The following is an 18,928-nucleotide window of genomic DNA, read 5'->3' on the forward strand; positions in this document are numbered from 1 at the left end:
CTCTCTCACGTACCAATGCGAGAGTCACTAGAATTGATTAGTCAGAAGTTTGACGACAAGACCACTGAACTTTTAGGCATGTCTTGACTTCTACGTATTTTCTTTTTAATGGAGAATACTACGAACAAACGGAGGGAGTCGCCATGGGTCGCCCACTCTCACCTGTGGTAGCGAATTTGTACATGGAGAACTTCGAGGAGGAAGCCCTGTCGTCATCCGAATGGAAACCTACTTGCTTTTTCCGTTACGTGGACGACACGTTCGTCATCTGGCCACATGGTATGGATAAACTCCTTGACTTCCTTACACATCTAAACTCCATACACGCCAACATCAAATTCACTATGGAGACTGAAACGGAGGGTAAATTACCTTCCCTTGACGTCTTGGTCAAGAGAAGGGCTGACGGCACCCTAGGCCATGGGCGGTATCGGAAGACAACGCACACTGATCTGTATTTGCACGCAGACAGCTGCCACCACCCTTCACAGAGCAATGGGGTACTTAAAACTCTAGTACATAGGGCGCACACCATCTCTGACACAGAGAGTCTACCCCAGGAATTGGAACATCTGAGAACTGTATTTCGAAAAAATGGGTACTCAGAGTGGCAGATTCAACGGGCTCTCCGCCCAACCACTACAGCAAAACCTGTGGAGATGGATGAAATCACGAGGGAGGAGGTAGGCACTGCGTTTATTCCATATACAGGCGCACTCTCTGGGAAAATCGCCCGCATTTTGAAGAAACATCGAGTCGGAACTGTGTTTTGTCCTCCGAATAAAACTCGTGCACTGGTGGGGAGCGGCAAAGATGACCTCGGTTTGACGAAGGCCGGCGTGTACCAGATTCCGTGTCAATGTGGCAAGTCGTATATTGGTCAGACGATGCGTACCGTCGAGGATCGATGCCGTGAACACCAGAGGCACACTCGACTGATGTATCCGAGCAAGTCGGCGGTCGCTGAACATTGTTTGTCGGAAAATCACGCTATGGAGTATGAACGCACGAGGATTCTGGTTCAGACGTGGAGATACTGGGGCAGCGTTGTCAGAGAGGCCATCGAAATTCGCACCAATGACGACCTCATAATCCGTGACTGTGGCTATAATCTTAGCAAGGCTTGGGAACCGGCGATTGGGTTAATCGAGAGTAAATCGAGCAAACGTATAGTTGTGACGACCACGGCGGACAGAGCCATCACACCGACGTCATCTCAGACGCCGTTGCAATCTGTTCCACCGCGCGACCGTGGCGCTGGGCGCGGACGGCGGAGGGAGTGCGTCGCGGGCGGAGGGTATTTAAATCGGCTGCCGCCGCGACCGAACCCAGTTCCCCCTGAGCAGCCATAGCGTACGGATCTCCGTGCCGGCACGTTCACAGGAGCTCAGTCCGTCAGTTCACCTGATGATGGCGACATGTATGATCGCCGAAATATTGTGGCCGTTGGACACTGTAGGCCGGCAGTACACCCGTGGATATTTTGATTATCAAATACGCCGGGAGAAACTCAAGAATCACACTATGAGACTTAACATCTGTGGTCATCAGTTTCCTAGAACTTAGAACTACTTAAACCTAAGTAACTTACGGACATCACACACATCCATCCTCGAAGCAGGATTCGAACCTGCGATCGTAGCGGTCGTGCGGTTCCAGATTGAACCGCCTAGAACCGCTCGGCCACACCGGCCGGAGGTTCCATAGTTAAATAAATAAATAAATAAGAATCTATTCCCGTCAGTCACTGTTCCGAGAGTCTTCTTAAAGTGAACGATTTATACTTGTGTTAGACATCAGCACGAACACGATGGCGTAAGAGGTCATGTACAAATTATACTCACTGCAATAAATTATTCATCACCTAAATGAAACTAAGCATTAAGTGATGATGACTATAATTCAGACCCATTGGATACAGAACCATTTGATCTCTGAAGTTGAGACCGAGAAGAATCAACGTATCAGCAGTCCAAATTCCAGCGATCTCTACTGATTTAGTACTAGGGTGACGAGAACCGAAGGAAATGTGGGTTCATTATACTACGATCTGGAATACGATCTTCACCGGCACAGAGACGAAGGCTGACGCAATTTATTTAATCTGCGTCTGTATTTATACTAACAACAAATGTGTAAGACTGTCCTGTCTGTGGCTTTGTCTGTTTAAACATCATAATCTTCAAAACTACAAGGCGGATTTTCATAAGGTTTCCGCAGGTAACTCGAGCGTTGCTCGGGGCACCGTTCAGGCTTTATTTCAACAAACTCGGATCAGGAAACAAAAAAAGATGCTGCGGCTCAAAGTTTTATCTAAAATTGTCGTATCTGCTTGAATCTATGTTTAAACACGCTAATCTCTTCCATGGAGTTTTCACAGGTGACTTGGGCATACTCCATGCCGTAAGTGCTTCATTTCATCGGAATCGGATCACGAAACAAAAAGACAGCGTAATTCAGGAGCGCCGAAACAAAAACCGATAAATCCTGATTTGCTGTTAATACAGAAAGTAACAAATAGTGATCTCTAAATGGCTCCACAAGCTATAAGAAGAAGAAACACACCATAAAACACTTGCTGTCGCGTTGTGCCGAAAATTATTTTGTGGCAGCAGGTATTATTACTCCCGTATCTCCCCCCCTACAGCTCAGACACGCGAATACAGCAAAAGTGGATATATCGGGTTTTGTTTCGGCGCTCCTGAATTGAAAGTTCTGCCCATATTAACATCATAAATGCAAAAATAACTCTGTCTTACGTTTTAACGACTAACCCGCTGAGCCGATTTTGATGAAATTTGCTGTGGATATAGCTTGAACCCTGAGAAGTAACGCCACTTTAGAAAATGCGTCATACAACATACTCATTGATCTGAAGAATATTACGCGAATTAGCGGAAAATAATTACTCTTTGGATAAAGTTATTTGACGTTCGACTTTTAATCTTTATTATATTTGTGTGAAGGCTTTTGTTGGTTGATACTCGTATGTAGTACCTGATATGATTAGAAGCAATAAATACACTCCTGGAAATTGAAATAAGAACAGCGTGAATTCATTGTCCCAGGAAGGGGAAACTTTATTGACACATTCCTGGGGTCAGATACATCACATGATCACACTGACAGAACCACAGGCACATAGACACAGGCAACAGAGCATGCACAATGTCGGCACTAGTACAGTGTATATCCACCTTTCGCAGCAATGCAGGCTGCTATTCTCCCATGGAGACGATCGTAGAGATGCTGGATGTAGTCCTGTGGAACGGCTTGCCATGCCATTTCCACCCGGCGCCTCAGTTGGACCAGCGTTCGTGCTGGACGTGCAGACCGCGTGAGACGACGCTTCATCCAGTCCCAAACATGCTCAATGGGGGACAGATCCGGAGATCTTGCTGGCCAGGGTAGTTGACTTACACCTTCTAGAGCACGTTGGGTGGCACGGGATACATGCGGACGTGCATTGTCCTGTTGGAACAGCAAGTTCCCTTGCCGGTCTAGGAATGGTAGAACGATGGGTTCGATGACGGTTTGGATGTACCATGCACTATTCAGTGTCCCCTCGACGATCACCAGTGGTGTACGGCCAGTGTAGGAGATCGCTCCCCACACCGTGATGCCGGGTGTTGGCCCTGTGTGCCTCGGTCGTATGCAGTCCTGATTGTGGCGCTCACCTGCACGGAGCCAAACACGCATACGACCATCATTGGCACCAAGGCAGAAGCGACTCTCATCGCTGAAGACGACACGTCTCCATTCGTCCCTCCATTCACGCCTGTCGCGACACCACTGGAGGCGGGCTGCACGATGTTGGGGCGTGAGCGGAAGACGGCCTAACGGTGTGCTTCATGGAGACGGTTGCGAATGGTCCTCGCCGATACCCCAGGAGCAACAGTGTCCCTAATTTGCTGGGAAGTGACGGTGTGGTCCCCTACGGCACTGCGTAGGATCCTACGGTCTTGGCGTGCATCCGTGCATCGCTGCGGTCCGGTCCCAGGTCGACGGGCACGTGCACCTTCCGCCGACAACTGGCGACAACATCGATGTACTGTGGAGACCTCACGCCCCATGTGTTGAGCAATTCGGGGGTACATGCACCCGGCCTCCCGCATGCCCACTATACGCCCTCGCTCAAAGTCCGTCAACTGCACATACGGTTCACGTCCACGCTGTCGCGGCATGCTACCAGTGTTAAAGACTGCGATGGAGCTCCGTATGCCACGGCAAACTGGCTGACACTGACGGCGGCGGTGCACAAATGCTGCGCAGCTAGCGCCATTCGACGGCCAACACCGCGGTTCCTGGTGTGTCCGCTGTGCCGTGCGTGTGATCATTGCTTGTACAGCCCTCTCGCAGTGTCCGGAGCAAGTATGGTGGGTCTGACACACCGGTGTCAGTGTGTTCTTTTTTCCATTTCCAGGAGTGTACAATGCTTATACAATCTTCAATCTTCAGTGTGCTTAATCCGTATTTCGATACCGTTTGTTGCATCACATTGTATGATGTTTAGCTACTTCAGTAGCTCGACGCAGAGATGCGTGTTCGTGTCCACGCCCCTCGGTACGCACTGCTCAGCAGTGACGCTGTGCGTGCCGACGCACAGTGCGTTGGGACAGCTTGGGAGGGGGAGAAGTGGGGAGCACGGCACGGGCTGCGCCTACCCAAACAGGCAGACGCGTGATGGCAGCTGACTTTGTTGCGGGTACATTAGCTTACTCCCTCACCATCACTCATTATAACAAAACTACAGATATGTTAGCATAGCTGTGGCTAACAGCTGGTTATACAAAACCAGCGACAAGTGGTTCAAGTGGCTCTGAGTGCTATGGGACTTAACATCTGAGGTCATCAGTCCCCTAGACTTAGAACTACTTAAACCTAACTAACGTAAGGACATCACACTCATCCATGCCCGAGGCAGGATTCGAACCTGCGACCGTAGCGGTCGCGCGGTTCCAGACTGAAGCGCCTAGAACCGCTCAGCCACTGCGGCCGGCATAAGCAGCGACAACATTCCATTTATAAGACTCCTGTGATCTAAAAGACAAATCAGTTCCTTGACAAAAAATGCACGTTAATGTTTGAAATTCGTCTATATAAAGTTATTAAAACTTCTTATAAAAATATAGACACACATGACTTGTCGAACAATGTGTGAGCGAATACAGAGATCTCTTGGCACGGGAGCTTCGTAAGAGAATGCATAATTCGATCTATTCCGGTTTTCCTGTAACTTATTATTAAATTATAAAATTCGTGTCATCGAACACAAACTTTGATAAATAGCCTGGATGAATAGTTTGCAAAAGGAAATTACCCTGGATGTAACTGCTGTGTCGATGATCTCCGTATTCATTACGCATGCCGATGAAAATTTATATTATGCCTCAGCAGAAAGGTGCAATCGTCTTGATGCCTGCTTTTTGCGTACCATGGATTGACAGAACTGAGATGTTTTCTGGTGGCTTACCTTCTGGTTGAAATCGCTGCTTCATTATCTCACTGCGTTTGACGATTTTCTTAAGATTTTGCTGACTGGGGACGGGTACATCAATGTTGCATGCCAGTCGCTTCGTCTTAGACTGTTGCTACGCAACGGCGTGGGCCCTGCATGAAGCCATGTATTGTTGTGAATGTGGCATGTCGTGATGTGTTGTTTTACTCCACGGGAATACGCGGAAAGTAATAACAGTGCAATTAAGGGAACTATACGGCGATAATCGCTTTGTGGTGTTGTATTTCTTCTTGTTATGTCCGTGCTTCCTACGAAATAGGACGAGGAATTCCGCCTTATCCAAGAAACCTTTTTTCTGTTTTGTTTCACCCAGACATGCTTCAGCACTCTTTGTGCTATCTTTAGTGTTTTTTTATATTTCATAATTCACATGCTACTATTGGACATTTATTTTCATAGCTATTCTGCTGCACAATCTACAACTTCTCATGGTTTTGATATTGTGGTGTTTTCTCATATGTTGTTAGCGAAATGAGTAGGCTGATACAACACGTAATGGAGGCGAACACTAGGCCTATGTTTTTCAAAAATTGGAGGAACTGCAGCGTCAAGCGGTAATAGGTCACGAAATCAGCCTATTCACTTCGCCAACAACATACGAGAAAGCACCACAGTATCAAAACCATGAGAAATTGTAGATTGTGTAGCAGAATAGCTATGAAAATAAATGTCTAATAGTATCATGTAAATTAGAAAATAAAAAAAACAACACTGAAGATAGCACAAGAAGTGCTGAAACATGCCCGGGTGAAACAAAACAGAAAAAAGGTGTCTTGCATGAGGCGGAATTACTCGTCCCTTTACGGCGATAATAACAGGGGACTAACTAAGCTGTGTCGGGGTCAACCGGAGCAATGCCCCCGAGGGCAAAGACTCTGCAATTGAAGAAAATATGAATAAAGGGGAAAAATAAAATCGTAGGAAAAGAGAAAAATGTTGTAAAATCAGTCAGTCAAGAGAAGGTCAAGAGAAGTCTTCCAGCATGTAGAAATAATGGCAAGTTATTTTGGTAATCATTCTGACTTACAGGTACGAAAAGCATTTACCTTCTTTACCTTGGTCAAAAATGGATCTGCATTTGGATACGAACATCAGTTAATGGAAAATATACAACGAAAGCGACTAGAGCTGTACAAATGTTTCGATCAAGGCAATGATGCAGCATTCGTCATGAGCGGCGTATACAATGTTGTGAGAAAAAAATCAAATCACAATTTAAATTTAGTACATAAAGGAGCTGTAGAGGCAAGAGGCTAATCAAGACACAGTAATGTATTTCAAAACGGTTGACAACATCATCTAAAAATGTTTTGGTCATAGAACGCTGCTATAATAGGCTTTAAAAACAAACTCCATGATTCTTTCCAAGATGGCGTCAAAGGCACAAAACCATGCGCGCTGGGCTGCCAGAAAAGAATCCATCTAAAAACGTTCATTTCGTTCTTAAGGGTCTGACAGGTATAATTCGTAAGAGTAAGGAATGTGAAGGATGCATTGTAGCAGTAGGTCTGAAAAACATAATCTCACCCTTTTCATAGCGAATATAAGCCTCTAGACAGAATTAATACATCACATGAACCCTTGCTGTCCAGTCAACATCTGTGGAAGATGGGTCATTACCAAATGAAAGAATTAAAGCAATTGAGAAGCACTTACGAGGCTGACTATGCCTGTAACTGGGCTTAAAGTAACACTTTTTTATGCAATGATTTCCAAGATTTGTTCACAACTGAATATCGGGTTTAAAAAAATGAAGTATCGTATAGACGCATATATAGCAGCGTAACTTTCTTTAAATCTATCGCCTGTAAAAAAATCTTAAAAATGAAGCACTTAAGTTTTTCAATGACATTTTCTTATGCAATTTCTCGCGTCGCTGAAGTAACATATGACCTGCCTAATATCGGTTGGAACGTCGACCAACTAAATGAGGAAAAAAACTGTTTGCTTTAGTCTATGGTCACAATTTTTATTTTGCCTACTAGGTACAGGATTCGGTCTCAAGTATCAGCATAAATGCGTCACCTGTCGCAAAGTCGTCAGAATCGCTTCCCAAGTAGGTGTATTATACACTTGACTATGCGATACACCTACTTGGGAAGCGAGAAAGATGACTGCAAGATAGGTGATGACGTTGAGGTGGTACTTGGAACCGAATGCGGTTCTTAGTAGCCAAAATAAAAATTGTTATCATTGACTGAAGCAAACAATTGTTGCTGCCAATGTTGACAAGATCTTTACTTACAACCTTGCTGATGAATGTAACAGAACCCATCGCTACTGCAAGGCTGACTTCTTTTACCAAGTCCGCAGCTCGTGGTCGTGCGGTAGCGTTCTCGCTTCCCGCGTCCGGGTTCCTGGGTTCGGTACTCGGCGGGGTCAGGGATTTTCTCTGCCTCGTGATGACTGAGTGTTGTGTGATATCCTTAGGTTAGTTAGGTTTAAATAGTTGGGACTGATAACCATAGATGTTAAGTCCCACAGTGCTCAGAGCCATTTGAACCATTTTTTCTTTTATCAAGCTGAAAAGTAATTTTAATTCTAACATTCTACAGTGTGCCAGGAATTGTTATCCGCTTTCGAAATCTGATACAGAAAGGTGGATCGAACGATCAGGTAATTGCTTGCAGATAATTGTTCGTACAGAGGTGCAAAAGCATTCATTCTTCCAGCGCTCCGTACGCTAATGGAAGAGAAACAGTACGGTTCAGTGAAAAGTATCATCTACAATGCACTTTTACATATGTCTAAGCAGGTAGAAATGAAATGGCACGAAATATTGATTTTTATAAAACAAGAACGAGGAAAAACTCATTCAAGTTGGACAAGAATTTACATCACCAAGCAAATACATTTCATTTGTTGTTTTCATTTTTTATCGATATTCAAACTTAGGCGCTTGTTGTCTGTTTATTCCTGTTTTGTGTCGCTGTGCTCTATTAGATATGTTTTATTTTCTGTGACATTTTCAGTTTTTATAATTAGCTAGTTTTTTATGTTTTCATTCTCAGCGTAAGAAGTTTGCTTATCAGTTAAATAAAGATTCCTATATGAACAGTGTTCCTTTGTTAGTGTATTAAAGTGTGCAGTATTTTTTGTGTGCATTGACGTAAGGTCGAATAACTGTTTCACACATAGATAAATCGGAGAAAATTTATTTCGATACTTGACTAAAATAGTGGAAACAAAGTATTTTTAAAGAAACAGACTGCCGTACTTATTTCGCTTTTCGACTCAACACGACGGAAGGAGAGTGGCCGAGGAATGGTGTGATGCGGCGTGTGTGTGTGTGTGTGTGTGTGTGTGTGTGTGTGTGTGTGAGAGAGAGAGAGAGAGAGAGAGAGAGAGAGAGAGGAGGAGGAGGAGGAAGAGGAGGGGGGATTTGAGAAAAGATGTGTGGGCGATGTTTTGCTGCGCTGTGTGGTGTGGGAGCCGGCACTGGACGTGCAGGAGAGTGAGGGCCCCCACTTTATGTAGTGGTCCTGGTTATCCCCGTAACTGTTCCCACGCCCCTGGGTCACACATATGTGCAAGTTTGTAGCCGAAATTGACCTTTCCCTCACACAAATTAATTTTTTGCCATGTCAGTAGTAGTTACAACGAGTGGAGACAAACTATCAAATGGCGCAGATATTCGTAAGTACAAGTTCAGTTAGTGGTAGAGTTAGTGGAGGGGACGGAGATTTTAGTATACTCTTAATATTTTGGCCAAAATACATGTTAATAGTAGGTGGCATTCGTAAAACTTTGCAAGCAGTTCAACGAAATGCTTCCTCTTAAAATTACTTTCTACAATCACTACTTGAGTCCAGACGGGTAAACGGTTGCATTAACATACTAGACAACTCTGTGGGGATTTGTCATGAAGTCTGTTGGCGGAGTATCCTGATGATGTACTTCTGAAAGAAAACAGTCGTGTCACAATAAATGTGTATCGCTACGGATGTGGGTAACCTTGAAAAGGATCGGCTATGAAACTCGAGATGATCAAGATCATGCTAGACCTCTTTAGCGATAATCTGTGGCAGCTCCATCAAAAATAGCTGCATTCCTTAAAAACCAACTCGAAGACTTAAAGAAGGTTAAAACGAATTACAAAAGGACTTTGGCAAGATAACTGAATACTGTGAAAAGCAACAGTTGACCACGAACAATTACAAATATGAGAGATATGATAAGCTAGTTTGGTTGCAGTCATTAAAACAAAGATTTTTTTGTTGGTCAATCAGTTACAAAATTCCAATAACAACTTTCGCCTCCTAATGACCATAGTGTTAAAACTATACAAGTCATAACTCGCACGACAATTTTAGATGTTCATTTTTTCCACCATCCCTTCGTAAGCGGAACAATTGAAGTTCAGTCTGAAAGTAGTGTCTTGCACGTTCTAGGAGAGAATTTTAATGTGAATTTAAAAGAAATCATATATATGTAGTGCAGCATGCAATGGAAGGTTGAAATTCAATGTGTCATTACATAAAATTTAAGGGGGACTGACATAGGACTGGTCAAAGAGGGGAATGAAATACGCTACGGCTTAACCATTCCCAGAATTTGTCTCAAATATCACGCATCTGGAATGGTGAATTTATTACAGTAAAGTTTCTGAAACGGCATACAAGTAGTAATATTATTCTTCTTTTTCTTTGGTGAATAATCAAATATTATTTGACTTATGTGATTAGCAAGAAGAGGAAGCGGAATTATCTTAATGACGGGAGTGGCTGTAAAACCGGCACAATAAACGTTTGTTGGTCCATTACTAACAGACTGATGTGTGACCGTGGAAGGACTGATAAGTATTTCAACTCCAGGATTTGCACTGCATAGAAATGCTTCTTTTAACAGGATGGCACTTCATGAAACGCAGTTTCTTTTATTCATCGTGCAACATACATTAAGGCAACAGCAGTGGTGGTCGAAGAATAGCATCACCGTATTAGTACGACCCAACGCTATTAGGTTCTCTCCATTACAAGGCTGTGAAAACATTTAAAAATGTTAGGACAGGAAATATCAGTTACATTGAACAAAAGTAATACATCCTTGAATGGTACGTAATTAATCTAACTTGTACAGGCAGGAAAGGCGCCAAGAATGAAGTCGTTCAAGGAGAACTGAGCTAGACGTATTAGTTGTTTTAAAACAAAAATATAAAGAAAATATTACACAGACATTATAATTTCTACATCGTCTGAGATCTTGGGTAGCTGTGGATATTTTTTCATAATGTTCTATTACATTAATAACACAGAACAACATTTTTTATTTGTTTTGCATTACTAAAGACGTATGGCCGATTCTTTTTCATATTCCATACAGTACAAATACGCTATGAGACACAACCTACAAAGACGCTCAGAAGAAAGATAATGTTCCTTAAACTGCAGCCTAACGTTTCAAATAGAATTCTTTGTCTGAAAACGGAATACCGCGAAAACATCGAGATGGATAATGCTCGACTTCTGCGTCCTCGCTGAACCCGTAACTTTCTCGCAAGTATTTTCTTAAGCAAGTCTGCAACATGGCTTCCGACTCCTTTACGTAGCCAATTAAAGTTCCAACGAGTTGGCAGTTGAACTCGCGGGCAAACAAGTTCCCTCGAGGGGGGAAATAAAAAGAATCTCTTGCGAGATTTCGGGAAAACTGTAAAGTCTGTTGTGGCGCTGCACCACTAGTTTGCGTGGGCCCGCATGTGCGTTTTCTCAGGAGGGGAAGACCTTCAAGGCACCGTTTGTAGCGACTGCTGGAGTTCACAGAGGCGCTCCGGCAAGCGTTAAACAAGCAAATCACGCCGGCAAAACTCGTCAACTTGGCTCATTCAAGCCTACGCTCTGCAGGACACGGTGACTGGAGGTGGAGTCTCGAATTTCCTTCTGCGACTCACTCCCGAAAAAATCGATTGCGTGGGTGAATCCGTTTTACTGTCCCACGATAATTACTTCCGTGCTAATACAATAAAGATAGGAATATTCATAAAGCTAGACTAGTATTTTAGAATTTTCAATTCCAAATCCCTAATTTCGTTTCAAGGAGGAAGTACTTAAATCCACATGACGGTTCTGCAATTAACACCTGGGTGCTTGGTAGAGCCATCAAAGAATTTCTTTCAGACGATTTCTCGATCGTTTCACTCTCGAACTGCAGATGAGAAGCAGTGAACACCTAAATCATTTCGTGCGAGCTCTTATTTCTCTCATTTCATTACAAGGTCATTTCTCCCTATGTACAGGTGGGAGTCAACAAAATACCTGTATTGCATCATTCCGAGGAGAAACTACGTAATTGAAACTTCGCAAAATGATCCCACCTTTGTAAGAATGATTGCTACCCCACCTCCTCTATTTCGTGATAATACAAAACGAGTTGCACTTCTTTGAAATTTATGAAGCCCTCCATTAATCATATCTGTAAAGGAACTCATACGAAGCAATAAAACTCCAGAAAAGGACGCACAGACATCGTGTAGGAAATGTCTTTAACAGATGTGTTGCATCTTCTAAGTGTTCTGCTAGTAAAATGCGGTCTTTTAGCCTTCCGAACAATATTGACCATGTTATTGTTCCAGTTTAAGTCGTTCGTAATTGTAATCCGTAGGTACTTAGTTGAATAGACAACCTCCAAATTTGTGTCATTTATCGTGTTTCTTTTTGGTGCTTATATGGAACACTTCACACTATTGGGATCAGTTGCCACCTTTCCCACTATATAGAATCTTGTCTAAATCATATTGATGTTCTAATGAATTTAAACAGAGTTAGAAAGGAAATGTTTTTCTCATTTTCGGATTTTTATCTCATTATAAAATTTGCAATTTTCCGATTTATATATATCGCTTATAAACTTACATGGGAAATATTTTATTTCATTTTTGTAAATATAGTGTACAACGGTTGAAAATCTTAAAATTTTTACGTGATTTACTTCAAGATCTGATAAAATCGGTAATTTTTTATATAGAAGGCTGTAGATTGCTGTGTTATAAAGAAGAGGATGGGCACCAGTTTGAGGAAGTTGAAACAAAGTTTGAGAGACAGTAAATTTTCTCTTGGTAAAACCATAAGAGACAGGCTGACACATATAATGACTGATAAACTACAACTGTATTATGGGATGGCCATTAGAAATGACACTGAGGATTCATTGGAAATGAAGCAGGCAGTATGGGCTACCTTCTTCCACAGATTGTCTACTGATGGAAAACAAGTACATCACCTTTGCCCTCTTGGACCTCATTGATGGTGCAATTACCGCAATGCCCAGTACTCAAACAGTTCATACAGCCGTAAGCATTCCATCCCAGCAGCAGTCATGAATTTCATAAAACCTGTGTACACAGACCAGGCAAATCCTGAATTACTGAAGAAGTGTCTGCATGGTCTGACTCAAAATCCAGATGAATCGTTCAGTAATCTTATATGGACTCGGTTACCAAAAAATGTTTTTGTTGCAATGAAGACACTAAAGTTGGGGGTCAGTGATGTTGTTACTGCTTTTAATGATGGCAACGTTGGTACGGTGAAAGTGCTACAGTGTATGGGAATTAATACTGGAGAAAATTGCATCAGAGAACTTGAACAGAGGCACAAGGCGCGCTTTGATAAAGCAGAGTATGCAGCACAGTTGGCCACTAATGAGTCCAGAAAGAAGAAAAAAAGAAAAAAACTTGGGAAAAGATCAAGAGGATGGTATACAGTTCGGTGCAGGGTGCTTCTGAGTGACTAAAAGTAAAAAAAAATAAAAAAAATCAAGCATATATTAAGTGAGTTATAGTGTTCTGAAACTGTAGAAGCCGTTTCTGAAAATTTACATTTTCTTTTGCATTTTTCCCTACATATCAGAAACCACTTCGAGTAGAGTATTCAACTTTTCAGAGAGTAATAACATACATAACCTGAGTCTACTAAACTAAAATAAGAACATAATGTTATGTATAATTAAAATTATTTACGATAACATACAAAAAAGTACACAAAATTTTAACCGTGTAATTAAAAAATAGTATTTCCGAAAGTAGAGGCTGAAATGCATTCATTGCAGTTCAGTAGACTCAAACATACAGTTTAATGTCCTGCAAAAGTTTCATGTCAGTGGCTACAGTGGTTCCTGAAATACAGGGAAGCCAAGCCACTAAATTTGAAATTCTTGGGATAGGGCGTTCCAACGGCCCTTAATAGACGGTGAAGGACAGTCAACTGAAAACCATCCAAGAATGTTGCTCAGATTTCCTGCTAAATCGTTTATAAAGATTAGGCCTATAGCGGTTCCTTGCGGACCCTTAATACCACTGTCTTTTCATTCGACTGGTACCCGCCAGTTACTGAGAACTGTGACCTTTCTTAAAGGAAATCACGTATCCAGTCACAGAACTGAGACGATACTCCATTGGTAAGCAATTTGATTAGAAGCTACTAGTAAGAAACGGTGTCAAAAGTATTCTGGAAGCCGGCATCTGTGGCCGAACGGTTCTGGGCGATTCAGTACGGAACCGCGCGACTACTACGGTCGCAGGTTCGAATCCTGCTCCGGGCATGGATATGTCTGATGTCCTTAGGTTAGTTCGGTTTAAGTAGTTTTAAGTTCTAGGGGACTGATGACCTCGGATGTTAAGTCCCATAGTGCTCAGAACCATTTTTAGCATCTGATGTGCTTTTGAATAACAAGCTTTTACGATAGGAAAAACACTGACAACAAGGGATAAGGCCGTACAGACTTGTAATAAAAGTGGCCCCTCTCTATTGAATACATATACTTTTGGTTCTCCATCCATCTATTGCATGGTTATGCAATACCACAAAGATCCTGTCAGTTCCACCTTCTCTAATTTCCATTTGAATAAAATGTTGCCATCCACACGTACTCTCTCAAGATCCCTCTCACTATCGTTAACACACCGTACTTCCTGTGTTTGTAACGGTAGATTTTACTCTTGACTCTTCTTTCCTGCTTCTCAACTTGTTACCTGGGTAACACCAGTAATGCGTATTACTTATGACAAACGTTTTATTCTTTGCCGCAGCCAACACAGTGATTCGCTTCCCCTGAAAGATGTCCTGCATTATTCACTATGCTGTCAGCGGGGCTGCGGTCACTGATGCACGCAAACAACGGCCGCAGAGTTCCGGCGCCAATCTTTTTGTCGCTATAGGGTGGACGTTGCGCCAATGTTCTGGGTTGCTTTCCGGCAACATCTGTGTGTAGTTTCGTGAAAATATTTGTCGTAGGCGAACGATCCTCACTCAGGTACTTTCCTGCTTTTCCTGCTTTTTATTGGCTCAGTCGAAACAGGAAACTCTACATGAATTATATCTCTTCGTTAATACCAAGATTCGGATATTGAAATTCATTTCATTTGAAATTTTTTTTGACACTCCTGTCTAAAGGAAATACGTTGTGCACTGTTCAAAATGATGGATTTTCTCACAAGACAGCAATAAAGTTCTTACAGCGGATTTAGCGCAAGTTGAATGCTACACATCTTACTTTTGTTGGTTGTGACTGAAATGAGATTGTATCTTCCATCATATTTACCAACTTAAATATCATGTTAGAATTATATTAATACCTTCAGCTGCTGACTGGCGTTGATATACATCAACGGGGACAGGTGGAAATGTGTGCCCCGACCGGGACTCGAACGTGGGATCTCCTGCTTACCTGGCAGATGCTCTATCCATTTATTTTTTTTAATCCTCATTTTGTTCGCTTTCGTTCGTTGCATCTGCTCGGGGCGGACGTTGCAAGACACCCGTTTAAGTTCGTCGTTGATCGTCAACTCAGTTTCTTTTATTACAGAGGGCAGCTAACCCTCTGACCGAACACGCTGAGCTACCGTGCCGGCTATCCATCTGAGCCACCGAGGACACAGAGGGTAGTGGGTCTGCAGGGACTGCTCACGCAGGCCTCCGGCGAGACCCACATTCTCACCTTATTTGTCCACACACTACATTCGTAGCGTCCCATCCATATAATTATATAAACATGATGTGGATCGGAAATCTGTAACGCCGTCATTAAGTAATTAGACTGGAGTTTAGAAGTTATGCTTAGCACTGAAATGAGAGTATAGTTTCTCAAAAGGTTTTTGGCACTGTTTGGAAGACGCAGCGAACAAAGTTCTCCATAAGATGTAATTCACAAATGTAGAAAACCGAAGCAGTAAAGTAACAACATCGGGTATGTCTTCCCCAGTAACTAAACAGTTAAAGCAATTATCTTTACTCCTGTCACACAAAAGTCACAACAACGTGATCGAGGCGGACTAAAAGCTCTGTTGGCAGCTCGTCCCACTACTCAGAAAGTGCGGATCCCTTTGCTGGTCGCTGAGTGGACCCCTTGTACATGTCAGGTGGCGTCCAAAACTAGGGTCTCGCTAATCAGTCCATGCTGAATATATCTCCAACTACAGTACATACATTCACTAGAGCAGCACGGTGCGCACGGGAAGTACAGTGAATGATGAAGAAATGTGGAGCAACTGCACCTCAGCATTCCTCCAATTACGAGCGAACATGTGAAGGGCTTCGTGCGCCCATACAGCATTCTCGTAACGTCGCTTTGCATCTACTATCAAATCGTTCTGTTTCGGCGATATTCTCATGGTGGCTGCGCCTGTTACGCTTCTTCTAGGCGATTGTGCCGTAACGTCCTTCAGCTCATTGATGACTCAGTGCTGGTGAGATCTCGTACTCCAGGACTGCCACGAACGAGACATATCTTACGAGACGTCTAGGCTGTAAAGGAATTGTTCTGTGGCTCTTACCTGTGTCTTCTCTGGAAACTGAAATTTTTGGAGAGCAATAATCTCTGCTAATAAATCTTTTTCTGGCATCACTGAGTTCCATACAGCAGTTAAGGTCATATATTGGCCTTTTGTGGAATGGGCACTCTCAATGTTTTTCTTATTCACCTATGATGAAGGTTTCCTAAGTCTCTATCTTGACTCCAATGCCTCGTAGAAGCAGTTCGTGGTATGTTCAACGCTGATGTCCCTCTAGTTCGAAATGTGCCTTTATGGCATTAAATTGTGAACATAAAAATTCTATATTCTTCTCTCAACTAAAGTGCCAACATAAGTGAGAGATATGGATATACTGCATTGCTCTACGTTACTTTCTAATTACGTGCCTCTTCGAAGTTGGTGTTTGATGGACGTATGATGGACATTCACAACGATTCCTAATTTTATCCTATTTTTACTCTTTTTGCGAATGATACCTGATTTCTGAACACTAGAGCTAAGTTTATGAGAGTAAATAAGGGGTAACACGAGACTGTAGTCAGACACAAAATACATGTACGTTAATGTCACAATGAAACAGCGTTTTATGATTAGCTTCCTTCAACATGTGCCTTTGACCAGCAGGTGTCCTAATGTCATACAGTACAGGGCCTCACTATTTCCTGCACGCTTGTTTAGAAATACTGGGAATGTCGGGTCGTTCCTGTAAACTTTTCATAACATAGTAAGGCATCGTCTAAAAAAGGATTAAAGGCGTATAATACATATTCTTTTCCGACTATCAGATTCTCTTATTCAAAATTATCTTTCGGTATGGAGTAGTTGACTTGATACATTCAATGACCCAGCCTGTTTGGCCGATTCTTGACGATAGCTGTTTCTGCCATATGTTGCCACTTTGTCGTGAAAGCATGGGTAACGCACGTGAATTTAATCGGATGTTTTTGAAGTACATATGCTCCACACTGTGCAACACGTGATAGGTACTGTCATAGTCATAGGGAGTTTTAAAATGTGTTTAAACAGTTTATTTTTGGCAGCAATCTCCCTTCATCTAATGTTGCTTCTTGAGATTATTAATTTATTAAGGCTGATTCTTTACAATTCACCGAGTTCTCAGATAGTTGTTTACGTATTGAACTCGTGTTAGGGAGACGAAAGGGCGAATCACAATAATACCATTCAGAGAGTAGTTATCCTTTGTTTCCGAATATTACTTCATACTAATGGAGGGACGCTCCTTCCTTAACACTTCGGGTGACGTATTTCCTGGTCTTCCAGTCACGGCTTGTACTCTGCCACTAATGATCCTGTCGTGGACGGGATGTTGAGCTTTAATATTCTTTGTTTCCAAGTTCACAGCACCAGTGACAGGCGGCCCCTTCCTGTTCGCAGACCACATGCAGCAGCTGTGCAAGAACCACTTCCTGCAGCAGCTGTACCGCAAGATCGACGGCGCGGTGCTGCAGTCGCAGAACGAGCGCAACCTGGACTGCGTCATCACGTTCCAGACGCACTCCATCCTGCAGCGGTTCATGCTGCGCTTCGACCTGCTGCAGCTCGACTGCAACGACCACCTCTTCATCTACGACGGCGCCCACGCCGTCGGCAGCTACAAGGTGGGTTCGGCCCCACCTGCGGGCGATCACGCCCGGGAAGTGGTAAAACATGACGTCATACCAGACAGTAGCGGCGAGTTAGTTTATACCGAACTTGTGCTCAAGTCAGACTGCAGTTGACGTGTTTATCTACATGGATATGTTGTCCTTCAGAATGGAGTTAGATCTCGAGAAAATATCATCCTGAAGCTAGAATTTCAAAGTAACTCTTTATGTAGGGAAAGGTAACTGTCAATAGTAATACATAATGTGTCTCAGATCCGTTAGGATTGTGGCTCTGAAAAATAAAAATTATGTATTATGTTCGAAAAATCAATGTATTCATTCGCAGTACTCTCCCCCAGAATCAATAAGCAGCTAAAATCATTTTAAAAGTGTTTTGAAATAGTCATTATAGTTCTTTCTTGGAGCAACATTTAGTACTGCAATACAGTCTTCTTGGATATCGTTAATTGCAACGTAATGGTGTCCTTCCACTGACAAACTTCAATTTCGTGAACAATCAAAAGGCGGCTGCGGCCACATCCAGCGAATACGGCGGGTGATCCAGGAGTGTGATCCATTTACTGGACAAGCACAGGCTTCGTCTTGTGGGCTGCTGCGGCGCTGTGGAGAAGCGACCGTGTACCTTCCTCTTGCTACTCGGGTCGAATTCTTGCCCACAAACCCAAAATTTAACACAATACTTGATGTTACCTCGCAACTCCACCGCCATTTTCCGATGAGTGTCAGACACGTACTGCTTGTTACATTCGCGGCCTGGGTGCCTGCTTCTACACGGCTGCTCTTCGAACTTCAGGGTTCGTAAGTGGCATCTCGTCATGAGATAGCATTTCAGCTTGGAATTTCGCACAAGCAGTCCTAAAAGAACTGGGACATACTATGTGTATCGTATGACGTGAAACGGAGCGATCATGTATAATTCAGGTGGTAAAACAAATGGCTGGCTTCCATTCACTGTTACCATTCCGTGTAACTTGACTTAATTTACTAAAGACATTACATTTCTTCTGCTGAAGCGCTACACATTAATACCTTGTGGGACTAAGA

General features: G+C 42.9%; 1 protein-coding gene across 1 annotated transcript in view; it reads left to right on the top strand.

Annotated features, from left to right (window-relative positions):
* The window catches only part of LOC124615554, a 196,943-nt gene that overhangs the window by 71,337 nt on the left and 106,678 nt on the right, over positions 1–18,928 (top strand). Inside the window, exon 2 of the mRNA XM_047143530.1 lies at positions 17,655–17,878. Within this exon, the coding sequence (XP_046999486.1) occupies positions 17,655–17,878 (224 nt within the window). The remainder of the gene's footprint in view (positions 1–17,654; positions 17,879–18,928) is intronic.

This window comes from Schistocerca americana, chromosome 5 (assembly GCF_021461395.2).
Source record: "Schistocerca americana isolate TAMUIC-IGC-003095 chromosome 5, iqSchAmer2.1, whole genome shotgun sequence".
Lineage (NCBI taxonomy): Eukaryota > Metazoa > Arthropoda > Insecta > Orthoptera > Acrididae > Schistocerca > Schistocerca americana.